Source organism: Phocoena sinus, chromosome 6, assembly GCF_008692025.1.
Source record: "Phocoena sinus isolate mPhoSin1 chromosome 6, mPhoSin1.pri, whole genome shotgun sequence".
NCBI lineage: Eukaryota > Metazoa > Chordata > Mammalia > Artiodactyla > Phocoenidae > Phocoena > Phocoena sinus.
In genome coordinates, this window is record NC_045768.1 from 100,381,585 (window position 1) to 100,398,548 (window position 16,964).

The 16,964-nt window shown below is 59.8% G+C and overlaps 1 protein-coding gene across 7 annotated transcripts; it reads left to right on the forward strand.

Moving 5' to 3' along the window:
• Nucleotides 1-1,074: 1,074 nt before the first annotated feature.
• Nucleotides 1,075-14,311, forward strand: PDLIM2 (PDZ and LIM domain 2). Of its 7 annotated transcripts, none has more exons than XM_032635515.1 (11): nucleotides 1,075-1,469; nucleotides 2,267-2,446; nucleotides 2,913-3,007; nucleotides 3,708-3,859; nucleotides 5,913-5,982; nucleotides 6,085-6,236; nucleotides 6,391-6,469; nucleotides 10,515-10,609; nucleotides 10,831-10,976; nucleotides 12,517-12,634; nucleotides 13,703-14,311. In XM_032635515.1, exons 1-11 carry the CDS (start codon nucleotides 1,175-1,177, stop codon nucleotides 13,878-13,880), a joined length of 1,560 nt encoding a protein of 519 aa, XP_032491406.1. In that variant the 5' UTR covers nucleotides 1,075-1,174; the 3' UTR covers nucleotides 13,881-14,311. The 7 variants fall into 7 exon arrangements, with proteins under 7 accessions (XP_032491406.1, XP_032491408.1, XP_032491407.1 ...); XM_032635516.1 differs by having other exon boundaries at nucleotides 1,085-1,469; nucleotides 10,515-10,603; nucleotides 13,703-14,307; XM_032635522.1 differs by lacking the exon at nucleotides 1,075-1,469 and adding an exon at nucleotides 1,663-1,800.
• The last annotated feature ends 2,653 nt before the right edge of the window (nucleotides 14,312-16,964 follow it).

Sequence of the window (16,964 nt, forward strand, 5' to 3'; positions counted from 1 at the left end):
CAGACCTGGCATTAGAGGCAGCCCCCCCCCCACCCCGGGCAGTGGTGCCTGCCCTACCTGCAGCTTCCTGTTCCCTCAGGGACTTCCAGTCTAGTTGGGGAGGCAGAACAGGTGCATCAGGCGAAGAGGCCACACCAGGAGGCCTCTGGAACTTCTTAGTGGGAGAGTGGCTTACACACACCGAGGACAGAGGGTGTGGCTTACACACACCGAGGACAGCGGACGTAGCTGCATTGGAGGCAGGCTGGTCCAGGGCATAGGTAGGCGAGAGGGATGGTGAGGGCACACCTTGCAGACAGAACTCAGAGGGAATGACGCACACCTGAGGCAGGCAAGTTACAGCTGTGCCTCCAGGTGGCCTCCCCTGAAAACAGGCCAGCCTGACAGAGAGTGAAGTGGAAACCAGAGGGAGATGGGAGAAGCCGGCTCTGGTGGGCCCTGAGGTCCCCAGGGTGAGGGTTGCCAGGTTTGGCTCTGGGGGAACCATTTGCCAGATGGTTCTGAGTTGACACCTGGGGCCTCTCCTTGGCTGTCCTCTCCTGATCCCTAGAGCCGGGGATCCAGGTGGTTGGCAGAGGGCTGGGGGCAAGGGGGATCAGGGCCATTGGTGGTTGTTGGTAGCGGCAGGCCGCAGGCAGGGCAGCCGAAAGGGTGAGGGGAGGGCAGCCAGGAACGGAACAGGCATCAGCCCGCAAGGGACGTGTGTAGCCCAGGAGGGGGCCCGGTCACTTCCAGCCGGAGTCTCTCTTCATCTCTTCCTGGGCCTGGCATGTCACCCTGAGTGGAGCAGGCTTACGGCGCATCTCAAGCAGGGAAGCTCTGCGCATCCAAAGCGCCGCAGCAGTCCGCGGCCACCGCCCCGCGAGCGCGCTGGCCAGGCAGGAAGGCGGAGGGGCGGCCTCTGGGTTGGGATTTATGGGTGGCGGGGCTGCATCTGCGCCAGCCTCGGAGCTTGGAGTGGGCGGAGGAGCCGGGCGGGCCGACCGCAGACAGCCCCAGCCTGCCCTCCCCCTCCCCCTCCCCGGCCCTGGACTGGGGTTGGGGGAGCCCAGAGCCCCTTTGAAGGAGGGGGCGCGCAGGCGGCCTGGGCGAGCTTCGGGGATCAGCAGGCTCAGCTGTCTGCGAAGTGGGACTCCGGACCCGTCACCAGGTCACCTCCCCTGACCTCGAGAGGATGGGGACACCCCGGGGAGGACGCCCTCTAGTGGGCTCTCGGGAGAGTAGCCCCGGGGCCCTAGCGGGCGCGGGCCAGGTGGCAGCGCCGGGGCTGAGCTGCGCGGAGGAGGCGGCCTCCCTGGCCAGGGGCGGCGGCAGGGGCGGCCCTGGGATCACATGGGCGGAGGCAGGTCCCGGAGTCCCGGGCGGGCTCTCCCCAGAGTCGGGCAGACGGCTGCGGCGGGAACGGCGGCGTCTCCTCGCCTCCCTCCTTCCTTCCCTTCGTTCCCCGGCCCGGCCGCCCAGCCCGACAGGTGAGCGGGAGCCGGGTGAGCGCGCCCACCTGCGTGCGGTCCGCACGGCCGGCGACCTCCCCGGCCCCGGCGCCCTCGCAGCTCTGCGCGCCCGCGGCCGGCTCGGCTCCCGGACCTCTCCTCCGCGCACGGCCGCTCCCCGCAGCCTCGCCTGCGGTCGGCGCCCCCCGCTAGCTGGGCTTTCCCGTCCCGGGTGCTCCTCCTCCAGCCCCCGGCGTGCGCGGGTACTTTGGTCTCGGAGCTCAGAAGGAGCCAGAAGTGGGCAAGCCGGGCCGACGGTCTGGGCACCTCCCCGCGGTCCCCGGAGCGGAGTCCACTGGCCGGCTCAAAGGTCTGGGAATCCAAGGCATCTGCTAGCCGCCAGCGCCGACCTGGGGCCTGCGGGAGGGACAGAGGCTGGGCCTGGGCAAAAGGGGAAGCCGGAGGGCCGGGAAGAGGGCAGACAGCCCCGTCCGCCCAGGCGCCCTCTCCCCAGGCTCCTAGACGCGGGAAGTGGCCACAGTGTGCCTGATAGACTCGGGCAGCGTTTGTAGTCTGTGGGCCTCCCCAGGGGCGGCCTCAGGGTGGGCGCTGGGTAGGGCGGTGGCCCAGCCTGGCACTGCAGCTTCCTGCCTGGGTTGGCTCCTGACTCCAGAGCTAGAGGGTCAGGAAATCCTACATGGGTCTGGTCTACAGGGACACTCCCTTGCCCAGTGGAGGGGCAGTGGGTGGGAGGCCTGGGGCCCCAGCTTGCGGGCAGCATCAGTCAGCTCGCCCTTTTGGCCAGCGCCCGGTGGTGGGTGTGCCCTTCTTGGCAGATAAGCCCGTCCTTCTTGCCGGAGCTGCTGGGAGGGCAGCAGACCGCTGGCGGAGGTGGGAAGCCCAGTCTTGCCTACCTGGACCACACGGCCAGGGGCGCGGCAGGCAGCCAGGAGGCCCCTCTGAAGACCCTGGCCTCACGTGGGCAAGCTGCCCCGTCCCCAGCCAAGTACTCGAGAGTACGTGGTGGTACCACCCCTTTCTGTGCTGTCACCTCTGTTCCCCGAGCGCTGCCCTCCCCCAGAGTGGGGAGGAAGTCCCTTGTGCTGTCGGTTTTGGGGACCGGAAACAAGCACTAGGGGGACTTCACCCTGATGGTGGAGAAGGGGAGAGGGAGGAAATGCTGACATCTACCACCTGCCAGCCCCGCCCGCCCGCCTGCCTGTTCTCAGCAAGCCCCTGTGTAGCACCCCGCCGCTCTGCCGAAGACGGGGCAAAGGGGGAACTCAGGAGTCCTGACTTCCCAGGGTGGGGGGGAAGTGGAACTGGGGCACGCGGGAGAGGTTAGTCACTTCCTCTACCCACCTCCACCCACCGCCAGCCCCTGACTGGCTCCTCCGGGGACCTGTCACCCGCTTCTGCCACCTCACAGAGTCCCTTGTGGGGTGAGGGGCAGGCTCCATCTCTCCAACCTCTCTCCCTCAGGTATGGCGCTGACGGTGGACTTGGTGGGACCCGCACCCTGGGGCTTCCGCATCTCCGGCGGCAGGGATTTCCACACGCCTATCGTGGTGACCAGGGTAAGGGCTAGTTCCAGGAGACGGGGAGGTACCCCCAAAGTCAGAGTCTGCCGCGTCCACTTGGTCCTCACAGACACCTTTCTTTTTCTGTTTTGAAGCCAGAGGCCTGCTTCTGGGATTGTTGGCGTGGGCAGGGCTGGGGCCCCGTTGCCATGCGGATGTGGTGGCCACTTCAGAAACAGGCTTCTAGAGAGTGAAAGGGAGCTGGGCCCAACGCAAGGCCTTCTCTTTTCTCCTTGGCCACTAACCCCATACGTGCTGGCAGCCATTCTGGGTGATTATTAGAACAGGAGCCCCAAGCTCTTGACAGTTTTCCCCTGACCCAGGCCCAGGCCAGGGAGTGTTCACGCAGAGGGCCTGCGTGCAGCCATGATTTGATTTGCATGGGCAGGGCTCTCTATCCAGAAGTATTTCCAAGCACAGTTCCTGAAATTCTGCCATTACACGTTCTTCGGGGAGCCCCGTTAGAAGGCCAGCGCTGAGGTGGGCGGCAGGGGGCTGCCACTCCAGCTTTTGGAGGGGATTGGCTGATGGGCTGGGTGGACACCGGCAGGCAGGGAGAGAGATATTAAAGGGAGATGCAGGCCAGCCTGGTTAACACCAGCTTCTGTGTTTCTTGGGCAGGACAAGGAAATCCCTTCTTCTCCATCCCTACCTACCTGAGTGTCACCTCAGACTACCTGCTCCTCACCCCCTACAGGTAACTGAGGAGGGCAAGGCCGAAGCTGCCGACCTCCGGCCTGGTGACATTATTGTGGCCATCAATGGTGAGAGTGCGAAAAGCATGCTCCATGCTGAGGCCCAGAGCAAGATCCGCCAGAGCCCCTCGCCGCTGAGGCTGCAGCTGGACCGGTAGGTCCTCCACCTCTGCTGGGCCTGCCGGCACTCTTCTGCCTTCTGCCAGCCCACTGCACAGTGGCCGCCCTCACCCCTTGCTCTCAGCTCCAACCTGGCCTTCCTGGGCCCTCATGGCTCATCCGTGAGAAGGTCCCAAGCTCTGGGGCTGCAGCAGGGTGGGCTGAGGGGTGTCCCTGTGCCCAGCCGGGCGTGCACTCACAGGCAGAGCAGGCTGGCATCAGCCACCTGGACACCTGGGTTTGACTGGTTCCCAGGTGTGCAGGGTACAGGGAGTGGGCGTGAAGTCGGTTGAAGAGGAGAAAGGTGGGCCTTAGGCTGGGTCTGCCGGGCCCCTGCCTCCAAGGGGTGGGGGGGAGAACCTTTGCTCAGATCCTGGGGTGGTGAGGAGTTTGGGGGCTCACTCCCCATAGAACCACTCCGTTGCTCCCCAAGTTGCCTCTCTGGGCCCTGCTGGTGAAGGCAGATTCCCAGGTTCCTAGGACTTCAGCCTGGGGGTGTGGGTGGGAGCAGGTGGCTCCCTGGGGGTGGGGCATCCCAGTGAGTCACGGGGCAGGAATGCTGGGAGATTCCCCAGCCAGGAGAGCCCTCTGGGCGGGCCTTGAACCTGAGTCAGGTACCTCTGCTCCGTGCCCTCTCCTTGCCCCTGCCGCCCTACGTCACTGCAGAACCTGGCTCCCGTCTCCTGTGACGCTCTCACGGCCCCGGCCCCTTCAGTGACTATTTTGTACCAGTCTGGCTCATGAGTGTTTACAGGAGTGGGACCCAGAGGAGGAGGGTAGAGAATAGCTCATGGCATCTGGGAAGGGGACCAAAATCTACAAGAAGCTGCAAAGTGGGGCGGGGGAGGGGCAGGGAGCTGCTGACACCATCACTTCCTCTCGGGTCCCTCCAAGAGGGACCCAGCTCCATCAGAGAGGTGGGCCTGGCCGAGGACCCCCAGGCCTCCAGTTCCACGCTGGGCAGGTCAAGGCTCCCCGTCTCTTCTTTCTTTTGCCCAAACCCTTCCTAACCTCCCCCAGTAACCCACCCCCGGGAGACCTCTCCAGCGCTCAAAGCCCCAGGCAGGAAGCAGTGCTCTGGGCGGAGCCAGGGCCCAAGCTCCCCTGCTCTGGCCCTAAATTCTCCCCGGGGAGGGAGGCTGAGGCTGTGGCTGGTGTGGCGTGTGGTGACTGAGGTTCCTGCTGACCTCTCTGGAGGCAGTCAGACATCCAGAAACCGTGTAGTGGGACGTGGTGGGCTCATCCCTCACCCTCAGCAGCTCCCAGCCCTCCAGTCACCTCCTGTTCGAGACTTCAGCCAGGTTCCACTGGGCAGGGCTTTGGAGGAGGCGGTGGGGTGGGGTGGGGGTGGGGCGGTCCCTGGGGAGTTGAGGAGGGGGAGCCTTGGTGATTATCAGGGGAGCTGGGCCGCCTTGTTCTCTAGGTCCTTCAGCTGCCTTTGTGGCAGGAAGCGGGGCTGGCTCTACCCTCTGGTTTACAGGGGGTGGGGTGAGGGGGGAAGACTTTGGAAATCACAGGGAGGGATCCTCTCAAAGGCGGAGCTGATGGGGGACAGGCCCCTGGGCAGAGGGGGCAGCTGGCCCAGCCATTGTTAGCCTTTAGGAATTTGGGCAACTCACTTTCCCTCTCTGGGCTTCAGTTTCTCCAGGGGTGAAAGATAAAGGATCATTTATGTGCAATCAGCAGTCCAAATCAATCTACAAACTGATGCTGACCAGTGACAAAGTCCGGATGAAATGCTCCCCCCACCAAAAAAAAAAAAAAGACTAGAAAAGGAAAAGTAAAGGCGAGGCAGGGGGAGGGGTGATGATGTGAGGAGCTCTTAAAGAAATTTTGAATTTATTGAACTTTTTGCTGAAATGATGTCCTTTCTACTTTTTGGTGCTAAATTGTCCTTTCTTTTAAGAAATGATGGTGGTCGTTGAGGACAGTTGTTTGTTGTGAATTTGACAAAGTTAAAAGTTGGCTACCCGATGTCCAAATGTTTTGGACATGTTCCTAATCTTGAGAACCCGGTGACACTCTGTCTCCCTCTGTCCTCTCTTCAGGCCTCAGGTTGCCTCTCCCGGGCAGACCAACGGGGAAAGCTCCCCCGAAGTGCTGGCCACTCGCTTCCAGGTAGGACGGTGCTTCCTGCTGGGAGCCCCACACCCTGAAGTGATGGGGGGCCCCCTTCCCTGCTCTTCCCGGCCCTGTCCTTCCAGGCCCCTCTCTCCGCAGGGCTCCAGGAGGACACACACCGACAGCCAGTCCTCCCTGCGGTCTTCCTGCTCCAGCCAGGCCTCCCTCAGCCCCCGGCCAGGCAGCCCCTTCTCCACCCTGCCCCCGGCCAGCCCCCAGGCCCCCGCGGGAGAGGTGGTGACCAGCCACAGGTGAGTGCAGCGGGCGGGCCCCCTGGCCACCAGGTCCAAGCCGGCCTCTCAAAGTCTCTGTAGCTGGGTTTAGGGGGCCCTAGGGTCACCTCTGTCTCCCGGGGCAGCCTGGTGGCGGGGCCCCCGGCACACACTGTTCATTTCCCCATTTCAGTTTCCAGAGCCTGGCGTACTCCCCGGAACCCACTACTGCTGACCACTTGTCCTACAGGGGCCGCCCCGGAAGCCGAAAGGTGAGGATACCTGAGGGGAGGAGAGAGCCTCCTGTCCTGGCTGGTTGCTAGTGGTGCCCGTGGGGCTGCATGTGGCTGGTCCCACCTAGGCGGCCAGCACCACGGTCTCCTGGTAATAGGCACGCTCCTCTCTGGAGCCGGGAGGCCAGAGCTCCGGTGAGGGTCACACTCACTGCACCGGCCCTACCCGTCCAGGCCCAGGTGTCCTTCTACCTCTTACATTCAGACCCGCCACGGCCTCCCCCCTTCCTGCTGGCTTCCTCCCTTCTCAAGTGTTTCTCTTGGGCTGGGACCGAAATAGTTTAGCTGCTGTTGTTGGGATGATTCCCTTTGGCTGTATCTCTTGAACACATTCCTCCCCATTCCAAGCCCCATGCCCGCCCCCAGCTCCCATCACCCATTCCCCCTCTTCTTCCTCTGACTCAGCCCCCGAGAACCACCAGAGAACCACCAGCTGGCCTGTGGTTCCGACTCCAGTTGCACTTGGCTTACTCTCTGTCTGCCCCCCTCCCCTGCCCTTTTCCCCTGGACACCCTGCCAGGTCCCACTGTCCACTAGTGGCAGCCCAATACCGCCTTGGTGGTATGTCTCCTCTCTAAGGGCGGGGGTGGGGAGGTGAGGAGTGAGGCGGCCAAGAGTCCTGGACCACAGCTGCTGGAGGCAGAGTTAGTGGGGGCATGTCCAGCCTTTGGGGTGAAGGGGATGAGGCCCAGCTGCTGGAATCCTACCTCGGGTAGATTCTGCATTCCAGAAAGCAGAGCCTTTGGAGATGACTGGGGGAGGGTGCTAGAAACTGGGGGCTCTGGAGAAGGAAAGAACAGGGTCCTCTGGGGGCTGCATAGTAGTGGCTCCCTGGTGACCCTCTGTTGGCCTGCCCAGTGACCCTCCAGGAGTCGTGGGCATAGAGATGTATGTATTCAATGAGATCCCGTCTTTAAAGAATTAAAAATGCAGTGGCAGAAATAAGATAAACATGCAAAACAATTTTGGGGAAATTAAGCACTAAGCAGTATGATCTTAATTATAAAAGCAGGAGGCATTCTGGGAGGGGACAGCTGAGTGTGGGCTGGGGTGGCCTGAGAAAGCTTTGTCAGGAATTTTGCTGGATGTCAGAGGCAGGATGGGGTAGGTTTCGGATTAGAGAACGATGAGCTGGGGAGGTGGGAACTCCACGGTACAAGCAAGACCTGGCGTGTTGGGGCCTGGGGGCCTTCTCCAGAGAGCTCCGGGCTGAGATCAGCTGGGAATGAGCTTGGTCCACCCTATCCTCCTTCCTCAAAACCGGGGCAAAGGGGAGAGGCGGGTGGGACAGGGAGTGGCTCTTAAACCAGCAGCAGCACCTTGGAAATTGTTAGAAATGCAAGTTCTCAGGCCCCAGCCTAGACTTACTGGATCGGACACAGGGGTGAGGGGCGGGGCGAGGGCACCCATCCCTGTTCTGAGGAGCCCTCAGGGATCTGATGTACGCACAGATTTGAGGGCCACCCATGTGGTGTGAAGGGGAGCCCTGAGCTGGGTGGCAGGGAGACCTGGGTTAGTCCCACCTCTACTGTGTCACTTTGGACAAGGCATCCTTCCACTCTCTGGGCCTCAGAGTCAGACCCGACGCTCTGAATTCCCTTCTTTCACCCTGAGGCCCCTGGTCATTCTTTCAGCAACTATTTGTGGAGCAGCTGCTTTGTGTCAGGCACCCTTCTAGGCTTTGGGGATGCATAGGTGGAAAAACAGAGAAATTCCTAACCCCGTGAAGCTTGCATTCTGTTCTACAAATGAGGCTGTGGTCAGACGGGGTGGGAGTCACCGGGTCCCACAGCTCCCTCTTGGGAGTCACGGTGCACTTGAGCACCTTAAAGGCTCTGAAAAGTCCTGCCTGTGAGGAAGAAAGATGTTTAATTTCCTGAACTTACTTAACTGCAGAATTTCTTCGGGGATCCCCCTGCCAATCGCTTATTAACATCCCCCCAACACATTTTGAGAGGGGATGGCTGGAGACAGCTCTTGATGGACAGGTGAGCAGCTTTTCTAGATCTAGAGATGAAAGGTCGCTTCTGTGAAGGCAGGTGTCACCTACAGGTGACTGTGAGGGAGGTGGGGAGAGGAAAGGTGAAGCTACTCCAACTAAGGGCGTTGGGCTCCCCTCCACCGGGGTGAGGTGCTCTGGCAGGAGAAAGGTGGCAGAGGTGACTACAGATGAGGTGCCCCTGCCCCAGGCTCTTGTGGCCATGGCCTTGCTGCTGGCTCCTGAGCGGGCTGAGGCTGTGCTGGGCCCAGGGCGAAGAACATCAACAGACCTCACAGAAACCGGAAGTTGCCCCCTCTGGAGAGGCACACACTTGGGTGAGCAGACGTAAAGTGAAAACAACCCCTGTCCCTCTGGCCGGCATGAGGACCTGGCCTGAGAAGGGAGTCAGGGTGGATTTCAGCCCTCCCTCCCGGCTGGCCGGTGCCCCTGTGCAGGGCACACGCTGGCCTGTCTAGGACAGCGAGATGGGACATCATTCTTGAGTACCTGGTGCCAGTTGTCCTTCCTGAGTTGACCGCATGGAAGCAGCTGGGCACCCAGGAGCCTAGGCGTGGACTCCCAGCCCTGGCTCCCACTTCCCAGGTGGCTTGGATTGGCCACTTTGCTTTCTGACCCTTAATTCCCTTACCTGTAGAAGCCCAAGAACAGAAGAAGAATGCAGGCTAGTGCAAGAGGGCCAGTGGGGTGAGGGTCTAAGGGCTTTTTGTTTTTAATTAAAAAAAAAATTTTTTTTTAAAACATTTTTTAGGGCTTCCCTGGTGGCGCAGTGGTTGAGAGTCCGCCTGCCGATGCAGGGGACACAGGTTCGTGCCCCGGTCCGGGAAGATCCCACATGCCGCGGAGCGGCTGGGCCCTTGAGCCATGGCCGCTGAGCCTGCACGTCCGGAGCCTGTGCTCCACAACCGGAGAGGCCACAACAGTGAGAGGCCCGTGTACTGCAAAAAAAAAAACAAAAAAAAAAAACCCCAAACCAAAAAAACCCCACATTTTAAATTTATTTATGGCATGTGGGATCTTACTTCCCCAACCAGGGATCGAACCCTTGCCCTCTGCAGTGGAAGCACGGAGTCCCAACCACTGGACTGCCAGGGAAGTCCCTAGGGCTGTTTTTTTTAGCTCTGTGAAGTTTCTGTTTTCAGGTTAAGAAGTCATGCAGCTTTTCCACTTGACCCCATAATTCATCCGCAACTTTGAACTTTAAAATCGAGGGCATTTTCCTTTCCAGGAGACCATGCCCTCAGCCGGTGCACCTTGGCTGGCCTGGTCGTCTCTGAGGCTGTCCTTTCCATTGGGGCTGGCCACGGAGAGGGAGCAGAGTAGGGGAGGGTGCAGAGTGCAGGCCGGAAAACAGGGAGACTGAAGGCAAGATTTCCAGGTAGAGAACAGGTGTAGGAGCCCAAGAGGGACAGCACACATCGAGCAGGGGGCTCTGCTGTGGGGACCTGGCTCCCCAAGGCTCTGTGGGGCAGGACCAGACCTTCCAGGGCAGCCGGGAGAGGCTGGTAAGCCCAGACCCTGGCCATTTCAGAGGAAGGACCAGAGGGTGTAGGAGACAGGACTTTTGTGCGGCCTGAGCCCTGACTCCAAGAGGGGTCTTGGCCCTTTATGTTTCCCGTTCCTCATTGCAAAAGGGTCAGCTTACTTTCTCTCTCCTCATTCTGCCTGCCAGGCTCCAGTGTGCATCTTTGCAAACACATCGTGTGAGATGGCAGAGGAACAGCCATGGTGGCCCCTCACGCTCATCTTCATCCTGCCCCTTGCCCAGTCCCCTTAGGGCAGCAGGCTCACCCTTCTAGAGCTGGGCGCTGGCCTCCCTCCCCTCGGGGACTCAGCAGGAGCCGTTGCGGGCGGCTGCTGACCCCCGGTTCTGCGAGCTGGTTGGGTGGGGCTACTGGTCAACGAGGGCCGGGGGCCCCCTGGTGGTGGGCCTGGGGAACAGCTGGGTTCGGCTGCCCAGATGGGTGTGCTGGCCCCAGGCCCGGCCGCTGACTCCTCCTCCCCTGGTGCCGCTCCTTCCCGCAGGCCGGCCTGGGCCGTGCTGGCGACTCGGCTGTGCTGGTTCTGCCGCCGCCGCCTTCCCCAGGTCCCCGTTCCTCCAGCCCCAGGCTCAGGTACCAGTGAGTTCTGGAGGGTGGGGTGGGATCTTGGAGGGCCTGGGAGGGGCAGGAGACAGGCTTCCCAGAGAGCGATGGGGGGGTCCCCCCTCCCTAACCCCCGTCCACTTTCCTCTGGCCCCCAGAATCCCTTTTACCCCCCCCCCCCCCCGGGACACTCATGCTCATCCCAACCCCTGGGAACGGGGCCCTCACTCCTGGCTGCCTCCTTCCCATCCCTGCAGCGTGGCCTCGGAAGGGGAAAGCCACCTCCTGAGAGAGGACTCAGAAGTCTTCAAAATGCTGCAGGAAAATCGCGAGGCACGGGTGGCCCCCCGGCAGTCCAGCTCTTTTCGGCTCTTGCAGGAAGCCCTAGAGGCTGAGGAGAGAGGTGAGCCCCTGGGGGGCTCGGGTAGGAGAGGGATGTTCCCCCAGGACACGCTGGACCCCCGACTGGACATGTTATTAAATCAGTATTTGTTAAGTGCTCATCATGGGAGTGGGCTCTGACTCGTAGAAGCCACAGCCCCTGCACTACAGGAGCTTACGGTCTGGTAGGAGTTACTGGGGTGCAACCCAGAGGTGCTGGCTGGGATCAGGGGAAGTGCCAAGGGAACGATAAATGTGGGCGGTGTGTACTGGGTCTCCGAGGACGGCTTCATGGAGGAAGAAGAATCTGACTGGGCCCTTGAAGAAAGATCAGGACTTTCACAAATGGCCTTAAGACGGTGGCCGGGAGCAGTGTGGAATGTGGAGGCTGGAGCCGCAGGGCTCTGGGGTGGGACTGACAGGACACTGGGGCCTGGCTGCGTGGACGGTGGCCACGAAGGTTAAGTCCTGGCTGTGAGGCCTCGCGTGCCAGGCCTGAGGAGCGTCCCAACCCAGGAGGACCTGTTAAATAACGCCAGGGGGTGTGTGAGGTGCCGAAGTGAGCAACAGAGATACAGGCTTCTGCCAGCCGTCCAGTTGCTCATTCGAGAAGTTGCCGAGTTGTCTGATGGACCAGTCATGTGCTGTGTGGAGATCGAAGGCGGTCAGGACCCACGTCTGCCCCGCCAGGAACTCTGTTTATTGGGAAGACTGGCTGCCCAGCTGCCCAAGAAGTGGACCGTGCCTCAGGAGTTCGTGTGGGTGCATGGGGAGTAGGGGGTGAGGGGGGCACTGCCATGGTCCAGGGGAGAGATGAGGAGGGCCTGGCCTGGGCAGTGGTATCAGGGAGAGAAAGGATGGGACAGTCAGAAGTATTTGACTGGCACAATCACTGGTACCTCGGGGCTGGTTCCAACTCTGATGTTTCGGAGACAAGGTGAGAAGGTTTGGAGCAGAGCTTGTCCATCAGTACCCTGAGGCCTCGGCAGGCCCTGGGAGGGGGCGCGGGGAGAGGCGGAAGGGTGGGGGGAGGGCAGCGCAGACAGATGGTGACTTCGCCCCTGGAGTCACGGGGTCCTCGGCTACAGATGGGGACCACACCTGATAACATCCGTGCTTCATCTTAGTGCAGTTCCAAGGCTCAGGCACAATGATGCACGTGAAGGCCCCTTGGAAACTGTACAGAGGTGCTGTGGTGCTGTTATTATCTATTATTATCATCTCTTGGTATCATCATCACTGGGTCAGGAGAGAGGAAATGCCTGCTTGGCCTGACGTGTTAGACACCAAGCAGACACTGCTCAGGCTGCCTTAGCTTGCTCCCTGCCCTTGACCAACCTCAGCCAAGGATCTGGGGTGATCACTTCCTTCCCCCATGACCCCCTCTCATGCCCAGGCTTACTTTAGAGGTCCGCTTGTAAGTGCACCTTTGACAAGGGTCTCTTTGGAGCTGTGTTGGAGGAGGTGGAGCGGGCATCAAAAATACAGCCTGATGGCACTGCCGTGGGCGAGCTCTGATGTGTCTGTCTGTCCTCCCCACCCTCATCCCCCACCCCCCACAGGTGGCACACCCGCCTTCCTGCCCAGCTCGCTGAACCCCCAGTCCTCCCGGCCCACTTCCAGGGCCCTGGCCATCCCACCCAAGCTCCACACGTGTGAGAAGTGCAGCGCCAGCATCGCGTGAGTGCTGGCGGCCTGGGGGGCAGGGCACACCCCGCAGGGCGGGGGCCAGGGGCCAGGACGCTCTCAGGAGGGGCCTGCATGGCTCCACTAGCCAGGGACCCTGCGGGGAGCATTGCTACAGTGGATCTGTGATGGGCTCAGGGGTCACTTCAGCCCTCTTAGGGTGCCTGCACTGGCTCTTCCCTGCTGTCTCTCCTCTTCCTCGGTTTCTTTCCCTGCCTCCCTGGAGGAGGAAGAAATGCTACTGCTTTCGATTTCTCTCCAACCATCTCAAAGCCTCTGCAGATCTGCCTCTGGATGAGGTGCCTCCTCCTGGAAACTCTTGCTGTTACTTCCTCCTCCCCCTCTTTGGAAGGGGATGCGTTTTCCAGAGGTAGGCCCATTTTTCTCATTACAAGGCGGCCACATTCTCTGGAAAATTGAACCCTGCCCCCCCCCCCCCCCCGATAAATTTCTTCCGTGCACAGTGGTGAGGGCCAGATGACTCATTTCAGGCAAATCCCTAGCCTCCATGGGCCTCCGTGTGTCATGTGCAGAACGCGACACTGCCCAGCACTGCTGTGCCGGCCCAAGGAAGGGGTCCTATACGGTGTTTCTCAAAGATCAGCAGCTGGACCTCTGAGGGATTTCGGGCCCACACCCCCAGAGTTTCCTCTTCGGGAGGTCCCTAGCCCCAGAGCTTGCATTTCCAATTCATCGCCAGGTGATGTGATGCTGTGGGTCCTGGCACTGGGACCGCATTTTGAGAATCACCGCTCTATTAACAATCCACAAGATTCAGGATGGTGCTTGTCTGCCTTTGTGTGTGGGAGGAATGACTTTTTAAAAATCGGGTTTCGGGGATGTGGGCTGGGGGTTTGTTGAACGGAGACTCCTGAGGGCAGGCCTGGGGAGTCAAGTGACTGAGATTTTGGGACCTCACCGGGTCCTGACTCTGGGCTGGAAACTAGGTTCCCTGAGAATGGGAATGGTGGCTTCGTGCTTGGTGTTCTCCCCTCTCTCCTCCCCCCTAGGCTAATGGCTCTCTCCTCCCTGTGCCTGCCCCCCCCCACCCCCACCCCGCAGGAACCAGGCCGTGCGTATCCAGGAGGGGCGGTACCGCCATCCGGGCTGCTACACCTGCGCTGACTGTGGGCTGAACCTGAAGATGCGAGGGCACTTCTGGGTGGGGGACGAGCTGTACTGCGAGAAGCACGCCCGCCAGCGCTACTCCGCACCGCGCACCATCAACTCCCAGGCCTGAGCGCCCGGCTGTGCTCTCAGACCGCCCTCCACTCTGTAGGCACCTCCGCACCCGGGCCGCGCCAATATCAAGTTGGCCTGGAAAGGCGATGGGGGCTGGTGAGGCCCCTTCCTCCTCGCTGAGTGAGGCCAGAGGCTAGGACCTGCCTGTGCTGTGGGTGAGGGCAGCCTCACCTTCCCAGGCCTCTGCTGGATACCCTCGCGTCCCCCTGCTGGACAGGCTCTGTGTCAAAGTGCGAAGTGGGTGCTGCCTTGGACACCTTTGTGTACCAGGGGTTCAGCAGGCTGGGACATGGAGAGAAGTATCTGGAAGGAGAGGGCTGGGCCAGAGGCTACAGGTATTCACTGTGTAAAGTTTTCAACATACGAGCTCTATAAATATATACTGTACGTGGACAAAATAAAGTAGGTGCCCCTCTTTTCTCTCCTTCCCTGCCCCAGCCCCTGGGGATGAGCTTCTCCCTACCACTGGGTGGAGAGTCTTCCTACATACAATTTTTCTCCCCTCTTATTTCCGCCTCCCTCAAACCTCCACCCTACCAGATGCTTCAGCACGTGACACTCCCGACTGAAGACACCCACTCCTGCTAGTGGAGGGTTGTGCTCTTCCTGCACCCTCTTTTAAAGATGTGTGTTTTATTGGGATGATCCCTGGTAGAGGAATGAGTTTCTCACTGGGAGCCCGAGAGGGGAAGGGATGCTAGAGGGCCAGCAGCAAACAGGAAGCAGGCCCTGAGACTCCTGCCCAGGCCCGTCTCCGTGAGACAGTATCTGCGCTGGTGCTCTGTGCCCCTTGCTTTACTTGGTATGGAGGCTGCTTGCCCTGCTGACGCACCCAGGGGAGCTCGGTGGGCCAGAGAGGGGGCAACATCTAAAGAACCTCCTGTGCTTGCCTGATTCTGTCTGCACCCGTTTGAGAAAGCTTATCCCAGGAGTAACCTTGGACAGGGCTGTGAGTTAGCTTTCCCTGGGAGGGACAACCCTGCAGCGCCCCTACCCTGAGGACCAACACCCTCCAAGCCAGGGTTGGTCTGCCTGCCCCTTCCCTGGGAGCCCCAGCTGGCTTCGCTGGTGGTTGATTTGAAAGCTGCCGCTAGGCACGGGGACAGTGGTCCTCTGCCAGATTTTTGGCTTGATTCACCCATCACTCCCAGTCCTAATTCCAGAGGACACTTCAGAAAGGTGCATGGGTGCTGCTGTGTGCTCTAGACCTACCTTATCGTCCACTCAGCCTGAGGGAAAAGATCAAAGCTGGGCTTCAGAGGGTGCTTTGTGCTATCTGGCTCTTTTGGGAAGGAATCTTGGCAGAGACTGTGTAGTATTGCCTCCCCAGGCACCTTGATGTAATTTACACCTTGCTATAATTGTCTCACCTTTTGCCTGGATGGCTGTCTTTATTTTCATAGGAAAGATCAAGGCTGTCTGCGGCTCAGGAGTTGTCAGGCCAGAGCTGTCTGGTCCCAAGTGGGATGGGCTCCTTGGCGCCACCTAGTGTCAGGTGTAGCCCTTGGCGGGGAGAATGCTCAGAAAAGGGGATTCACTCTGTAAATTCTCAGGTCCTGGCGCAGTGGGAGTACAGAGATAGAGCACTTTTCTGGCTTTGCTAAAGATAATAGTCAAGTGGCAGCGACTGAGATGGCATGAATGAAATAATGTTACATGGTAGTGAGTGTAAAGAACTCGTGTGGAACAGACAGGAGCGCCCTGAGAGTTCAGAGCAGGGGCCGTGGGTGTGAGAGGAAGAAAGGACACAGACAGATGGAGGAGAGAAATGCAGAGTGAGGGGCTGAGTGCCAGTGGCATATCAGTTTAGGGCAGCGGCTGAAAGCGACACTGAGATAAGATTGGAAAGGAAGATGGGAGCCTTGAATGTTGCAAGATATGGTTTGAATTTCTCCTTGCGGCTCTGGGGACACTGAAAAATTTTCAGCAGGTAAGTGACAGGTTGGAAAAGGGTGTGTTAGAATCTTAATATGGTCATATCTTCGCCTGTAACAAACCATGCTGGGCTAGCAGTGCTCTAAGGAATGGAGGACCAAGGGGGAGTGGAGGCCTATGGGAAATGGGTAGGCCAGTGAGTTGTTGAATGCCTTTCGAAGAGTGGACGGGGGTTCAAGCTAAAATCCACCTCTCTGTGTCAGCCAGCTCTCCTCCCCGGGGCCAGAGGGTTTCAGCATCAGAGCTCTCTGCAGCCACACAACTAGCCCGAGCTTGGGGGTGAACTTCTTCGGAAGACGGAGTTATTAGTCCATCTCATTTGTCAGCAGAGAAGGTTGGGGGAGGCCTTTGGCCTCTGCCCAGCTGTGTACACCCACCCCCTTTGACCCAGACGTGCTGGGGTGGGGAGGGGGCACCGCCCAAACATGCGGCCGTTATTTGTCCAGTGCTGTGCCCTTTTTACTTTTTCTTCATTTTGGGGAATAACTTCAGAAATGATGACAGATTCGAGCTAGAAGCGACCTGAGAGAGTGTCTGATACAGGCTTCTATTAGAGATGAGAAAACGACTTTCCCAAAGTGACACCAATAGATAATTCTAAAGTGCTTTAAACTCCAGTCCTCACCATTCTGAAGTAGGTACTGTTGTCATGCTTGTTGTGTAGATGAAGAAAGCAACGACAGGGAGGCTAAGTTGCTGTGTCTAAGAGCTCCTAGCAGTAAGGGGAGGGTGCAAAGGATGAGCCAGGAGCCTGACTCCTGGGTTTCTGGTTTGCCCTGGGGTGCGCTTGCCCTTCCCTTCCAGGCCATAAGGGAGGTCACCACAGCTTCCAGCCATCTCTAATCTGGCAGGAGCTGCCCTAGGCTCTTGGCTTTGCCCTTTCTCGCACAGGGCCTAGCTCAGCGCTGAGCTGGCAGGAAACATGCTTCCTGAAGCTGGGATTTCCCCATGGAGGCTGGGAGGCATCGAGCATCCCTGGCCTCAGCCTGAAGGATGACTCTGCTGGGCTACCATGTGTCTCAGGAACTCACGGTAGCTGCTCACCCCTCAGCTGGGCAGCGAGCGGGTGGCTGTGCTGCCCCTCCCATTCCTTGAAGCATCACTCAGAGGGAGATGATTCTCCTCTGGTAGAAGATGGGGTGAAGGA